The following is a 16,244-nucleotide window of genomic DNA, read 5'->3' as shown; positions in this document are numbered from 1 at the left end:
CTAAGACTTATGAACAATAGCTCTCAAATAACAAAAGCAAGATCATAAACCACATAAACAATGATATGCCGATGTAAATATTAGAAGTACGTAAGAAGGAAATAATCTGCAAACAGTACACAGCAACATGCAAAACATATAGCCAATCTCCCTTACCAAACATTTCACAGTGTTCATGCTAAACAACTCTTGAAATGAAAAACCAAACTCCCTTACCACCCCAAATCAAGATGAACCAAACTCCCCCTCACTAAAAGCAACCACAAACACTGTAAATAGTGAACAAGAAGAAAACGATAAAAATAATATGGTGAAGCAAGCAAGGAATTTCAGATTAGTACCTTAAAACACATAAGATTATCCAAGAAGCACAATTACTAGTAAACACAATGTGCACAGTCTGTAGAAGATTCCTCATGCAAGAAAGTGATGCATTATGTGAAAAGCATAGATCCCATGATAAAAGTGTGTGTGTGACTCTTGGAGTTCGACAAATACTAGATTCAATCCTAGTAATGATATGAAAGCCGGACCTCCGACAAGAGAATCTAAGCACGACAAAGGAAAGTCAAACCACTAGGAATCAAGGGGTATTTGGTGAGTAAAGGCGGAGGCTCCCCCTCAATCAATGAATCTTTTTTTTTTTTTTCACACACTTTTTCTTACTTTTACACATTTTTTCTTTCTTTTGCATATTTTTTTCTTTTTCTTTTTCTTTTTCTTTTTCTTTTGCACAATCATTGGCGGCTGACACGCTCAAGAGTATGGAAACCGAACCAGAAAAGCATGGATATAATAAGGATGGTCTGGTAGGTGACTCTGAGGTAGCCTTTTCCTCATGGCTAGACTGCAAAGAATTAAGGGGAAAGCCGTGAAGGTGCAAAAAGATGGAGGGTGGTTAAGAGACTCAACATCACCCATGATATGCTAGTATAGGTCAATTCCTCTAGAAATGCAAAAGATCAATGACAGAAGTCCATAGAGAAAAAATAATCACTAAGGCGGAAGACTCCAAAATTTGCTAATCCAAGAGTGTGTACAGAATGAGACATACTAATAAAAAACACACACTCCAAAACGAGTAATGACCACAGAAAGCACACATATATTAACATGTAATGGATATTCTCATCAAATCCAATATGCACCAAGGACCACTCAAAAATTTCAATCTTGCAAAACCATACTAAGAAAATCTTTTTGATTTTTTTTTTCTTTTTTTTTCAAAAATAAAGCAAGACAAAAAAATGAACAAGCACACATTTTTTTTTTTCATTAAAAACAACACACAAAAACCCAAAAGCTAAAACAAATAAACAAACTAACACAAGTCAAGTTTTCTCACCCAAACTGTTTTAGTACGAACAAAGTTGTGAGAATTGCAGTTCTTGGGTGGTGTCTTGACGTTGTGGTTCCTTTCCCCTGCAATAGGAACCCGTCTCGACATGGTTTCCAACTTCCTATTCCTAGGTCTAGGCAAATACACTCTCCCATGCAACTTATAACAATAAGGACGAATATGACCATGCATACCACAATGATGACAAATAAAAACAGGGTGTACCTTCTTTTCTTTTACCTTACCAGCTCTAGGAAGTTTGAGAAGTCCATCCTTACGTTGTATTTTTTTTTCTCCCTTTCCTTGAATTCTTGTGTCATGAGATGTGGAAGCACTCTGTTTTTGCTCTTTCTTATCACAAAAGCCAATGCCACTCTTGTCAGAACAGATTTGTTGAGACCCAATGATATTGTCCAAAGTCTTTGATCCTCTTTGTTCCAAAGACCAATGGTAACCATGGCACACTTGAGTTCTTCCTCTTTCTTGATCATTAGTTCCTCCAAAGCAACTTGTGACATCTCGAGAGATTCAATCTTTTCTTCATACATGGCATGGGTTTGCAGTAGCTCATTCCTCTCTGTCTCACAAGTCAACAGTTTTGCACAAAGAACTTATCGATCATCAGCTACCTTGATGGCATTAATCCTGGCCTCGGAAATCTCCTCCTTAAGTTTGACATTCTCACTTTCACATGCTTTGAGTTTCTTTGTGAGTTTGTCATTCAATTTAAAGAAGTTAAGAGACTCCTAATACAACTTTTCATAAGCTTGCTCAAGCTCTTCATGATCACTCTCCGAGGATTCATCATCAGTGATATTCTCAACTGACCTCTTTGGAGAATCTGTTTGTCCTTCAGCTTCGGAAGCAGCCATGAAAGCAAGAAATTGTTTATGTCCCTCTTCGCCTTGATCTTCATTGTCACTTTCATCTTCATCAGATTCAGATTCATCATCCTAAGTGATGGCAAGGGCTTTCTTCTTCTTCAAACTAGTGGGGCATTCTTGAGCAAAATGGCCAAATCCTTGGCATTCATAGCATTGGAGTCTTTCAGAGTTCCCTTGTATCTTTCCTTTCTCCTTCTTGGCTATAGAATTAATTTTGAGTTTATCTTTGCCTTTAAATTTATGAGAATGTGTAGATTCCAAAAGATTAGGATTCTTTTTCAAAAAAGATTTTTTTAATTGTTTAACAAAAGCAACCGTAATCTTGGAATCTATCTCACAATCGTCATCAGAATCCTCTACCACTTTATGAGCACTACTATAAGCAATAGTATCTTTTTGTTTCTTTTTGAAATTCCTATGTGCTTCATAAGTTTGGAGATTTCCAACCAACTGATCCAGCTTGAGGTTGTCAACATCTTGAGCCTCCTCAATAGCTGTAACTTTTGATTGGAACCGATCAGGAAAGGATCTCAAAATTTTTCCCATAACTTTGAATTCTGGTATTTTTTTCACCTAAATTGAAGCTGGAATTTACAATGTCACTCAACTTCGCATAAAATTCATCAAAGGTCTCACTATCTTTCATTGAAAGGTTTTCGAAACTAGATGTGAGCCTTTGAAGTTTTGAACGTTTAACCGAAGGAGTGCCCTCATGAATAGTTTGTAAGATATCCCAAGCCTCTTTTGCGACTTCACAATTGCAAATATGACTAAACTCTTCAGGTGTGACAGCGCAAAAGAGAGAATTGATAGTTTTACTATTCCAGCTACTATTTTGGTAATCAGTTGTGTCCCACTTATCAATTGGTTTGGGGAAAGTTACTCCATCAATAGTAATTGTTGGTTCGGTCCACCCATTCATGACGGATTGCCAAAATTTTTCATCAATAGATTTTAAAAAAGATCTCATCCAAGCTTTCCAAAAAGAATAATTGGATCAGTCAAGTAGGGGTGGTCGAACCATAGAATTTCCTTCACGAATTGTATCCATTATCACAAATCAAACAAGATCTCATTCTAAAAGAAATATATTTTTAAAAAAATAGAATGACCTGCTCTGATACCAATTGAAAAACCTAAAAATCCCCCAGATATTGATTTGTGATTATGTAACAATTTTAAGCAGTATATAACAATCCCAATCAAACAATCAAGACAAATCAACATAACAATTTTAACGTGGAAAAAACTACAATTGGACACCTCCAACTATGATTAAAAAACCACGGGCAACAGCCACAAAACAATCCACTAAGAAGATTTAAACGAATTATACAGGTATACTCTCAATTACCTAGCGAATCCACGCCTAATTGAACCAACCTCTATGTGCCTCTTCCAACCCGTCTTCACCTCGAAATTGTCTTTACGATGAGCCACCCCGAAATCCACCAAAGCTTCAGGCTCGAATTCTTCAGAATCCACCGAAGAACAACACTCTCTTTTGTACAACAAACAAAACCTTTGATGTATACTCTTTAAAACATGAGTTGAATACTCAATCAAAACATCAAAGAAAACTAGCAAAATATCCCCAAATATAAACTTTAAGAACCAAAAAGAAGATCTGGAGTAGTAATCCTAAAATCTGACCCAACAAGCGAAGATCTGGAGTAGTAATCCCCAGATATAGAATGTGTCCCGCGATCTCCGCTCGAGCGCCCAACAGCCTGCTCGAGCGGCTGCAGCAAAATATGCGCGTGATATAACAGAGGTCCGCTCGAGCACTAGAGAACCCGCTCAAGCGCGAAATCACACAGCTCAGTACGTTTACAGGCGACCAAAACTTCTAGAACCAGGGATTCTCCGCTCGAGCGGGGTAATGTCCGCTCGAGTGGACAGGCAACTTGGAATTCATTTTTGCATTTTGCTTCGAGGCGCTGCCCCTCGACCCCGCCGTGGCGCTGCCCCGGACCTGCCAAGGGGCGCTGCCTCCTGGACCCCCGCGAGCTGACCGAGCAGCTCGATCCCCGTCATAATCAGCGAAGTGGCAATCTTGAAAGCATTAGCATCACAAACTTCTCTGAAAGGCACAATTTGGGTTGGATTCGCATCTAAACACTCATAGCCTCACTGAAGTAAAAGTGCGAAAATAAATACAACTGAAAGGAGTTTTGTCAAACGGGATTGCCAAGAATAAAACCTAACACAACATATTTACCATATCTAAACATTTCATACCAATAAGAAATATATATCAAAATCCACTGATCAAAGTTGGTTGTAGACTTTGATTTTTTTTTTCCCCCCCAAAATTGATTACTTAATGCTCGATATTAGTTTTGCAGGTTATGGGCAAAACTATTTTATAGATGAGACTTCAACTTATGGACAAATCATTGGATCACAATACCACACAGAGCATGACTGAATATTTATAAATTCCCTACTCCCATTACCCATTTCATGTACTTATTTACTTTTATAGATGGCAGGATTCACTCCCATTACCCATTTCATGTGATTTAGAATTTGAGTCCTACTCATTTTTGTTCCATTTGTTATGTCAGGTAAAAAAATGTCAACATCAAATGCATCTATGACTGATATTAGCGAAATTCAGTTTAGTAATCGGAAATGTCATTGCGGGGTGAGAGCAGCATTCAGGATTTCAGAGTCACAGGACAATCCAGGGATGGTATACTTTGCTTGCCCTTCAAACAACACCAATGGATGCGGCTTCTTTCAGTGGTGGATGCCTGTACATATGCAGTGTCAATGGTTGAAGACGATAAGGGAGGAAAGCGACGACAATTGTAATATCAACCCTTTGGTCAACGAAGTGATTGTATCCAATGATGAGCTGAAAGAGATAGTTACAAAGCTTACGAAAGAAAGTAAACAAATGGTTGTAGAGATTAGACAACTTCAGAAAAGGTTTCACTACGCCATTGTAATAATGTTATATGGATTTGGACTTTTTTTGTTGTTTAAAAATTAAGTGTAATTTAAATTCGGATTTGAACTTCGCCTTTTGTGAACTAAATATTATGTGTAAATGAAGTTGGTTGTTGACTTCTTTTGTTTGTTTGGATTGTTGGTTTGGATTGTTGGTATGGTATGTTACTATTTTTTGTGCTTATAGTTTATGTTGTTATTGAAGATATGACGGACAATGGTCCATGTATACATATATAGAATTCCATGGACTGTTGCCATTTGTTTACTTTGATGTAAATTAGGACACTCCAATGATCTATATCCTCATGTGATGCTCAGATTTGTGTCCCACTCAACTTCAGACCATTGTTATGACCAAACATGTATTTTCAGATGTTAAGAAATTCAAATGGAATAATGTTTTATTCAAATTGAAGGGTTATAATGATTGAGGAACATATCAGCACAGATTTGGTTTATCTGGTTTACATATCAGCACATATCAACATATCAGCCCAAATAAACTTATTTTTTACTGATATCAAACTAGAATGAGATTCCCATGATTTGAACATAACGTAAATTTCAGCAACATATTTCAACAACTTTGAGCACCATTTCAGTACATATTTCAGCAACATATCAACACAAATTTCAGCAACATATCAGCACATATTTGAACACCATTTGAACCAAATTTCAGCAACATATCAGCCCAACTTTGAGCACCATTTCAGCACATATTTCAGCAACATATTTCAGCAACATATCAACACAAATTTCAGCAACATATCAGCACAAATTTGAGCACCATTTCAACCAAATTTCAGCAACATAGCAGCCCAAATTTAAGCACCATTTCAGCACATATTTCAACAACATATCAGCACCAATTTCAGCATTATTTCAACCAAATTTCAGCAACATATGAGCAGAAATTTGAGCACCATTTCAACCAAATTTCAGCAACATATCAGCCCAAATTTAAGCACCATTTCAGCACATATTTCAACAACATATCAGCACAAATTTTCACAAACATATCAGCACCAATTTCAGCATCATTTCAACCAAATTTCAGCAACATATGAGCAGAAATTTGAGCACCATTTCAACCAAATTTCAGCAACATATCAACACAAATTTCAGCACCATTTCAGCACATATTTCAACAACATATCAACATTCACATAAAAAAAGGTTAAGGTCATTTCAACATTCAAATTTTAGTACAATCTGCCAAGTCTTCAATATTACATATCCAACAAAAAAGTTTACAAATTTCTCAAATTTCTACATTAACATGAAAAGTGTTCAATATTACATATCCAACAAAAAAATTCAATGCTATGATATTGATGTGTGATCCACATTCCCATGGCCTTCGCCACGCCCACGACCACGCCCATGCCCATATAGTACCTAAAAAAGAGAACAAATATATATAAAGAACCATAAAATAAAATGGAACTTTAAATGAATGAATGGCAAGATAAAAGAGGATTGGTGAAAAATAAATTACTTCACTATATGCAGGACTCTTCGAGGCTTGCGAGTCATAACCACTTGCATTGTTAAGCAAGGCTTGATAGCTTCCATGGACCGAATACATCGATGGCATTGAAAAATGCATATTGTGACGAAGAAAACTTGGCTGCAACAATAACAAACACATATCAATTTAAAATGGTACAAAAGATTTACAAATAAGTCATAATAAAACTTCTTATTAAAGTAACTTACATCATAGGAGGGATACATAAATTGAGTAGATGAAGCATTAACTTGAGGAACACATGTCGAGAATGGAGGAAGTTGAGGAGCACTTATTGAAAATAAAGGAGCTGATTGAGGAATTGCCTCCAAGAATCTTCTACAAAGCCATATAAAAGAATCAGCAGTCTCATCATACATCAAAGTTGCGCCAAATATAACAGTTTCCCTATGATGGTTAAATCCAATGAAAGAAGCAAATAGTCTATGTGCACTATTTAACTTGTAAGTAGTGTCGAAAGTGACAACATCACCAAATTGCCCATAATCCATGATCATCTGAGCATCAGCCCAAAATATGTTTGTAATCTGCTCCTCACTATCTAATTGGACCGAGTAAAAAAATGATGGATTCTCCAATGTCTTCTCACGAAAATATTACAAAATGCTACCTACCTCCCCATATGCTAAACTCTTTTGCCTCTTCGCTCTTGAATAATTTTTTTGGTCCACTTTTGTGAACCCAAGCGACTCCCTTCCACCAGCTTCATTACCCATGAGCTCAAATGCAGTATTAAGCCGGATTCCAAATTTTTCAGCTAAATCTATTTCGGTTGCCTATGATGGAGATATCTTCCTTTGGGATGGTAACATATGCGTACATTCTGTTGGTACAAAAATATGATTATGTTGTTCAACAAACTCACCAACAAAAAATTTATGAATATTCCTATCCCACTTAATGATAAGTCGGGCTTGACAACCAGTCCTCACTTCCTGCCTAGGATTTTTTGTTAATGGATCTCGCTTGTCTATACCCCGAAACCCCTCCTTATTACAAACAAATAGCCTTGAAGTGATTTGCCCCTCCTTGTTCTTGTTTACATAACCCCTTCTAATACTAAACCCCATCCTTCCTCCATAAGCATTATAGAAATTATATGCTTCTTGTTCTATATCAAATGTCATGTGAACTCTAGGCTTCCAATCACAATCACCCTCGTTATTCTTAACATTGTTAGGTTCCATATCACTATGCCAAGTCATTTAAAAAAATAAAAATAAAAAAAGTGCTCAATATTAGCATAAAAACTGTAAATTATGTTTGCAAAATAATACAAACTAAATAAAAACACTACAAGAATTGAATCATATTAGATTATATAAACAAAGGGGCACAAAGATGGTCTTCAATGTTAAATTATGTTTTAAATGATCCAGATTGAACACAAATTCCTTAATTTTCTTATAATCAACATGTTAACATACAAAATCAAAATTAAAATTAAACAACAAAAACAAACAAAATAAATGGATGAATGAAATGTAAGATATTTCTATTTATATACATTATCTTTGACTGCACCAAATGTTTAAAAAACAAACATCACTTATCAGCTAAAGTGATAACCATAACAATAAACCATGATGATAATTTTTAATCTAAGGTCAATTAAAGCTGATTTTTTGTTTTCATTTATTTTTAACCATCTCTATTAAACAAAATGCCCACAATTTTCCACACCTCCACAGCAAACAAAAAAGAAAGGGTAAGAAAATCAACCAAATGGCTATAACCTACAATTGCACAATATTGATCAAGATAATAGCTAAATTACTAATATGAAATAAAAAAATAAATAAGGTTTGCCTAAAAGCACAGCCTATAAATGATGTGCAAAAAGCATAGAAGGGTTATAAAGTTATATTTAAACAATACATATACTGAATTCATGACAACCATGATCAACTCAAAAAATGATGAAAATTTTAAAAACTAATTTGGTTTCGTTTTCATATTCTATTTTTTTAAAACACTAAAAACTAATTTGGTGAAAAACAAAATGAAAATTTTAAAAACACTCATCATCATGTCATTGTAGTTGGCATGGTTGCTGAAATACCCCAAGCCTTTTTCTTTCAGAAATACCTCCATTTCTTCTTTAAGAAAGGACTAGAAAAAGAAGATTTCATGGAGGACTTACTGTTCCATTTCTTGAAATGGTTTTCTTTTTCAGACCTCTTTGCTAACTATGTCTCAATCACTGGCAGAATTCTTTCCATTTGGCAATCACAATCCTTCCAACAACTCTACTTTTCTCCCTCCTCACAGATTTTGTGAACTTCCTTAAACAGTTCCATCTCAACCTCCAAAACGGTGGAAAAGAAAATTCTGGATAACTGCTCTCTTGGGTTTCGTTTTCAGAATTTGTTTTCCGAAAACACGAAAAACTAATTTGGTAATGAAAAAATAGAAAATACTCATAATTTTTTTTGGGGTTGTGTGCATAAATAGTTATTGAAAATTCAAAAATATCTTTCTGGTGTTTATTTTCATCAAACTAGTTTTTTAGTATTTTTCAGAAAACAGATTCTGAAAATGAAATCAAACCAATATGCTCAAGAATGTAAAATTGCAGGAGATGGAAACATAAAGGGTAGCATTGGAGGTGTACCAGCTTCTACTACTACTAAAAAAATATGGTTAGTGGCTCAAGCACTCAGGGACATTGCTTTTGCCTTTCCATTCGCCGTCATTCTGATTGAGATACAGGTGCAGCGTATTTTTGTTTTCATGTAAACACACATTTCACTTTATAAGAACCTTAAATCTCAATCATCATTCATTTAGTTAAACGGTTGAATTTGTGAAAAATGAAGGACACTTTAAGCAATACATATACATAAAAATTTGAGTCGAAAAAATTTTGGGGATTGTGCAGAGATTGGGGTATATATGTATAGATTTGTACAATGTTAAAAGGGATGAATGAAATGTTCCCACACCTCAGCAACGGCGGCGACGACTGGACTGCGGCGACGGTGGCAATGGCTGGACGACACTTCCGCCTCTCTTCTCTCTCTGTCTTCTTCTCTCTTTTTTGCATTCCCGCCACACAGCTTTGCTTACTAGAGGGAATGATTTGGGAATTTTGAATCAACACAATTTTTTTTATTTAAATTACTGACCAAAACGACGTCATTTTGGTTAGTTACATTCTCAGCCATTGGATCAACACACTTCAGGGCCAATACTTCAGAGGATCCTGATACGGTCAAATAGTCCTCAGACCAACCAAACTCTCAACTAAAAGACGTGTGTGTCAATGGGTGCACTAAATGATGTCAACGGCATGCGTCAGTGTCGGCGAGGGCATATGTTAGCATTGCGTCAGACGAGTGCACTGAGTGATGTCAGCGTCGCTTGCGTCAGCTGTTCGAAAATCAAAATTAATTGAAAACGAATGAAAATCCTTGGCGTATGTCCGTGTCTGAAGGCACGATGTAAATAATGTTAGGATTAAAATATAATTATAATCCCAACACTATTTAATAAATTATAAATTGACCCATAAACAATCTAAAATAACACTAAAAAGATAGATGAAACATGACATTCAAATTAACCTCTAATGAACATAAATCATCAAAACACCATAATAAATCAACATAAATCAAATTAATTCACAATAATAATAATAAATAAATAAATTATTAAAAGAGCATCATTTGTTTTAACCATACCATTATTTTATGTAGTAGAATTTCAATATGCCCTTCTACTAATTATTGAAAACAAATTTAAAAATATAAAAGGGAATATTTGATAATGCGTGTGTAGCATGGAGGAGATATTTGATTAAACATTTTTTTCTTCTTCCAATGAAGTATGCATATGCTGCCAGTTTGAAATGTCATCATATGAAGCAAATAAAATAATTATTACAGACACAAATCATAAGACTTGAGCTTGATGATTTCTGTTATGAGGTCTTTGAAATGCAGGTTGGGATTATACCTTAGTTGATATTATCTAGTAGGGTCAGCAAAATTATTGGTCAAAAAGTCTTTCATTAGAAGGATTTGCTACTTGAAGATACACAAGTAGGAGAAAAAAATTTGTCTTTTTTTTTTCTTCTTCCTGTATTTACCAAAAGGATTCCATGTGTAAGTTTTGGAGAGAAATTAAACTATTTGTCTAGAATTGTTCAAAACAGAAATTATAGTAAGAATCCAGATAGTGCATCAACAATAATAACTAAGGGCAACAGATACAAAAGTTATAATTCCAAGTTTGTTAAAATTGAAGAATAGAATAGATACAACTGATAATGTAACAAAAAAGATGACTCATGCGTCCTACAATTTGCAGTGCAAAGCACAATTCAGACTCTACTAAAACATAATTTTAAGGGGAAAAAAAAGCAAGTAAATAAACCAACTAAATAATCCAATCCATGTTCACATTCAGACTGGGATTGGCTTGAGAGTCAGTGTCGCTGCTGATTGTGTCTTCACCCAACTGAGGCTCAGTGATTTGCAGTGGATTCATCGTATACATTGATGCAAACAGAAGTTCATTGAGAGGCGAAGAAAATTGCAGACACATCTGATTAATATCACAGTTGTTCCTGGCATTAAGGATAGTCTCCTCCAATGTTTCATTAAAATAAATAAAAACAAAAAGTGAGCTAAACATAGGATATTAGTATGACCATTCGACCAATTAATATGTGCTGAGCTAAATGGATACATATAATCACTAGTCAACAACTCCATAAGATCAAAAAATATACATAAGAAAATGGAAAGATATATGAAAGAGAAGAAATACAAAAGAATAGGATATATAATCTGTAGAGCATCCAAAACATAATTTGAAAAAAAGTAAACCGACTCTAACTAGATAATAAGAATAACTTCAGCATAAGCGGAGATAATTTTCTTATCATCTCACTAAACACACTACAAGAATTTACACATTTGGCGACCACTTTTGCCGACCAAAAAATTTTTAGTCGCAAAAAAATGACATTTGCCGACCAAAATATTAATTAGTCGCGAATGATCAATATTTTTGGCGACCAAAATGAGTTAGTCGCAAAAGGTCACATTTTGGCGACCAAAAATGAGTTAGTCGCAGAAATTGGTATGCTTTTGGCGACCAACTTCAAATTTGGTCGCGGAAGGTTACATTTTGGCGACCAAAAAAATTTAGTTGCCAAATTTGTACTTTTAGCGACTAATATTTTAGTCGCCATTGATTGAGATTTAGCGACTAAAAAAAGTTGTTGCCGAAGGTAGCTTTTTTGCGACTAATATGGTGTTTTGGTCGCCAAAAGTGTTTGGAAGGGAAATTTCAAACAGGGAGGGGGGAAATGAAATTTTTTGGCGACAAAAAAAATTTGGTCGCCAAAGTAAAAATGACGTCGTTTTGTACCTGGAAAACAAAAAAAAAAAAAAATTAAAAGAAGGCCCTGATCTCCACTGTCTCCTACTCTCCCTCTCTCTGTGTTCTCTCTCTCAATCGGTTTGCAATTGCTCAAGAATTGCAGCCAATTCCAGTCCAGATTCCAATATTTCTTCCTCAATCTTCTCTCTCGTCTCCTGATCCTCGGCCTTGGCTAGACGAGTACACCACACAATCTTCAATCGGTTCTGCAACAAACACTTAACAAGGCTGAAATTATCGAATTGGAGATGACCCAAAAGCTTGGTCTCAACTTTAAGATCATCATCATCAAAACCATTCTGTTCTTCTTCCTCGTCAAACACAACAGTAAAACCCATTCTCTTCCTCCTGTTCTTCTTCCTCGTCAAACACAACAGTAAAACCCACATTATCATCAATCATAACATTGTCTTCTTCTTCTTGGAAATCAGTGATTAGGTTCCCAAAGGAAACCATCTGATCGAAATCATGATTCGACATAGGGTTCAACAATTTCTCGATCTCCTCCCTCTTGTTGGGGTTATTGTTCTTCAAAACACCCAAAACCTCATCAGGGGCGGCGGCGACTGTTCCGGGAGGCTGACCACCGCCCAATTGCTGCTGTACGAGGCTAAGCATGGCCTCATAGGGAACCCTAGTTTTCTTCGTCTTGGGCTCGTAAAAAAAGGCCCAAATTTGATTCTACTGATTATGGCTCTGCAATAATACCATGGGTTTCCTAGTCTTCTAAATTCTACTGATTAAGTTCTTCGTTTCCCAACCCCCCCTGAATCATATCAATCTCTCTCTCGGCAGGTCTTGGTTGCTCACAACCAATTCTTCGCGGTTAAGCTTTCCGATCGGTGGTCGAAGCAGCAGCGAACTTCTAACCCCTACATTGTCGAGATTGCTGACTGTGATGATGTTGAAGTTTACATTGAGGCTCTAAGTTTGATGTATTGTAAGGATTTAAGGAAGAAGCTCATGAAGGAAGATGTCACTAGAGTACTTGGAATCTTGAAGGTACTAATAATCATTTGCACATTGTAGAGGAAACTATGAACTTTTGTTGAATTTGTAGATTTATATGTTTGTACCTATTTGTATGTGTATATGAAATGATGTGTATACGTTTGTACCAATTTGCCTACATATATGTCTATTTTTCTTGCCTTCAAACTATTTGATAAAATGTCTCTTAGGAACTACTTAGTGTAAAACACCCTTTTGGACCCATCCCCTGTTTGGGATGGAGGACAAGGTCAAAGTTAAATAATTCTAATAATACATTTGCTCATTGTGTCATGTCCCTGCTTTGACTCTTGATCTGTTTTGTTTGGTTTACATGATGCTAAAAATTGAATTTGACGTTTTCTCAGCATGCATTCTGGGCTACATACATGCTGCATTGCTTCATGTGTATCATGTCCCTACCTTGTCTTCTGAACCTTGTTATTTGGTGTACAGGATGTGGATGCCAAATGTTTGAATTAAAGTCCTGTTACTATGCCTTATGGATCATGTGCGTGCTGCACTGCCTCACCACTGTATTATTGTAAATGTATATGAAATTACTTTAGAAAGCTGTCATGTTTTCTTCATCAAGGGGACCTTGGGGAAAAGAAGAAAAAAAAATCAATGAGATTATTGCCCTTACATCTTCATGTGACATACTGGATGGAGTAGAAATTTTTGTTATGTGTATGATCACTCAAAATTGGAAACATATGCAGCTTTGAGCTTGAATTGTTAGTATTGCAAGTTTGCAACAAAGAAAACCATGTGAATGGACCCATTTTATAATATTTATTTATAGTTGTTTTGAGTGATAGATATTATAGTTATGAGATGCAGTGCCACAAGTTGCAGCAAGTGTTTCATACTTCCATGATTAGATATTTTAGTATGGTTTGTTATGTTAACAAAGGCTCCATATTGTGGCCATTACTTTTCTTTGTATGTGCATGGATTTAATTCTCTCTTTGTGCCACTTCCTCTTAAATTTTCCCCCTTTCTTTTACTTTCAAAGTTTTGTACTTTTCGAACCATTAAAGCAGCGTTGCTTGGTTCAATGGTGAAATCCCTGGCCTAGCAATCATGGGAATACAAGTTTGTGTGAGAGTAGCCATTGCATGCAAATAATGCCAAAGGTTATGTTTGTATCTGGTTCACCCCTCCTAACGTCATTGATTAACTGGCCAAAACTAGATTGTCTTTTTTTATTTTTTAAACCACCCATTTTTTATTATTACTTGAAACATCTTCCTGTTCAAATTTATACACCTCACATTGAACAGTCAGCTAGCAATACTTAGTTATCTGCAATCTCATCCCAGGATTCTTAATTTGCTGGGAGGGTGATGGATGCTCTCTTAATCCATTGATTGATGGATAAACCCTCCTTGACGTGCTACTTTGATGTATCAACTCACAGATTTGACTGTAGATTTTTCTGTATTACATTGATTCATCTTTTTTTCTTAAATGTGTAACACACAGATTTTACTTTCATGTCCATACAAACTAATTTTGCTATGTCTTTTAGGCATTTGCTTTTAGTTCGACTGTGAAAGCGAAGCGATTGCAATCGCGTGCTTCGGAGAAAGAGCAGTGGAGGCTTTATGTACCGACGATTGACCGGTCTATCGGAGAACCGGCACCGTATGTTGTGGTGGTGCAGGGTCCTCCCCAGGTAATTATCTATTTTTTAGTAGCTAGTAATGAAGTTATGATAATGGGATTCAATTTTTTATTTTTTTTTAAAGGTTGGAAAGTCTCTTCTGATAAAGTGTCTTGTGAAGCATTACACCAAGCATAATCTACCAGATGATTGAGGACCCATTACTATTGTGTCAGGTTTAATATGCTCTCCCTAACCAGTTTGGGTTTTTTAAGTACAAACTTCACTGATAAGAGCATCTCCAATCCTTATACTTACTTTTTTTTAATCAAATTTGAGTGAAAATTTGGTTGAAAGCTTGATCTGGTATGGAACACTCTAATCCTTACTCTTTGTTTCTTATGCAAAAAACCTGTTTTTATCGATTTTTTATGAAGAAAAAAAAATCATATTTTTTCAGGAAAATCTCATCAAATTGTTGGAAATTAGTGAAGGATTTGGTTCATTCTTGATTTGGTTAAAATTTTGGCTCTCCCATGATTTGATACAAGTTTGATGAAATGATTGGGGCTCACTTTTAACTCTCTATTCATCAAATGTGAATTTGAGGAAAGAATTAGTGAAGGATTGGAAATGTTCACAGGGTTTCTTGTATTCACCGGTTGAGGTAGAAGTGGTTGGTCAATTTTTTTTCTATTATTTTTGTTTTTTAAGGGAAGCAAAGGCACAATTTGTGGAGTGCCCAAATGATATTAATGGTATGATTGATGCTGCAAAGTTTGCTGATCTAGCTCTGCTTCTCATTGATGGAAGTTACGGTTTTGAAATGGTAAGGCCTAATTGGCATATTACTTTACCACTAAGAAATTTTTTAACCCACTTCTGTATTATTATAAGCAAGTATCAAGTCATATATGATTATGTTATTTTGGAAATTATTTTATTTTATTTTGTTTTGTTTTTGTGCCTAGGCTTAGAGAGTAGCAAGTGTATTTTTAGCATTCAATGGAAATGCTTTTGTTCGATTGGTAAAATGATGCACTAACTTGCATATTTATAATTTTCTTTCTGGCAATAATAATCAAATTTGATTGGTTGTTAACTACAAAGTTTACGGATTTTTGAAGCTCGTCAAAATCATTGGATGGGTGTTGTGCAATGCTTGTGATCCGTAATTTATCTTATTTTGTTTTTAATCTTTTTCCCTCCCCAACTTATCCATTCTTATTTTAACTGTTTCACTCGCAATTTATTCTGAATTTATGGACATTTTTGTTGGTCTGGCTCATCTGATCTAAGTATTATTATTATTATTATTATTATTATTATTATTATTATTATTATTATTATTATTATTATTATTATTATTATTATTATTATTATATAGTAAGTCTGGTGTAATGGGGTATTTTGTTCTTGCAGGAAACTTTTGAGTTCCTTAATATTTTGCAAAATCATGGATTCCCCAAAATAATGGGAGTTCTTACACATATTGATAAGTTCAAGGATGTAAAGAAACTTAAAAAAACAAAACAG

The 16,244-nt window shown here is 35.2% G+C and overlaps 1 protein-coding gene across 3 annotated transcripts; it reads left to right on the top strand.

Annotated features, from left to right (window-relative positions):
- The first annotated feature begins 12,015 nt into the window (after positions 1–12,015).
- Positions 12,016–15,560, top strand: LOC145801605 (uncharacterized). 3 transcript variants are annotated; one of them, XM_082893358.1, is made up of 5 exons: positions 12,016–13,111; positions 13,556–13,610; positions 14,634–14,780; positions 14,854–14,944; positions 15,423–15,560. In XM_082893358.1, the coding sequence occupies exons 2-4, from the start codon at positions 13,602–13,604 to the stop codon at positions 14,920–14,922; spliced, it is 225 nt and encodes a 74-aa protein (XP_082749484.1). In that variant the 5' UTR covers positions 12,016–13,111; positions 13,556–13,601; the 3' UTR covers positions 14,923–14,944; positions 15,423–15,560. The 3 variants fall into 3 exon arrangements, with proteins under 3 accessions (XP_082749484.1, XP_082749483.1, XP_082749485.1); XM_082893357.1 differs by lacking the exon at positions 13,556–13,610 and having other exon boundaries at positions 12,025–13,111; positions 15,423–15,557; XM_082893359.1 differs by lacking the exon at positions 12,016–13,111 and having other exon boundaries at positions 13,139–13,610.
- Positions 15,561–16,244: the final 684 nt, after the last annotated feature.

Source organism: Camellia sinensis, chromosome 10 (assembly GCF_055761805.1).
Source record: "Camellia sinensis isolate YWXY chromosome 10, ASM5576180v1, whole genome shotgun sequence".
Classification (NCBI taxonomy): Eukaryota; Viridiplantae; Streptophyta; class Magnoliopsida; order Ericales; family Theaceae; genus Camellia; species Camellia sinensis.
The sequence above is the reverse complement of the archived record's forward strand: the minus strand, read 5'-3'. Positions and strand labels throughout refer to the sequence as shown.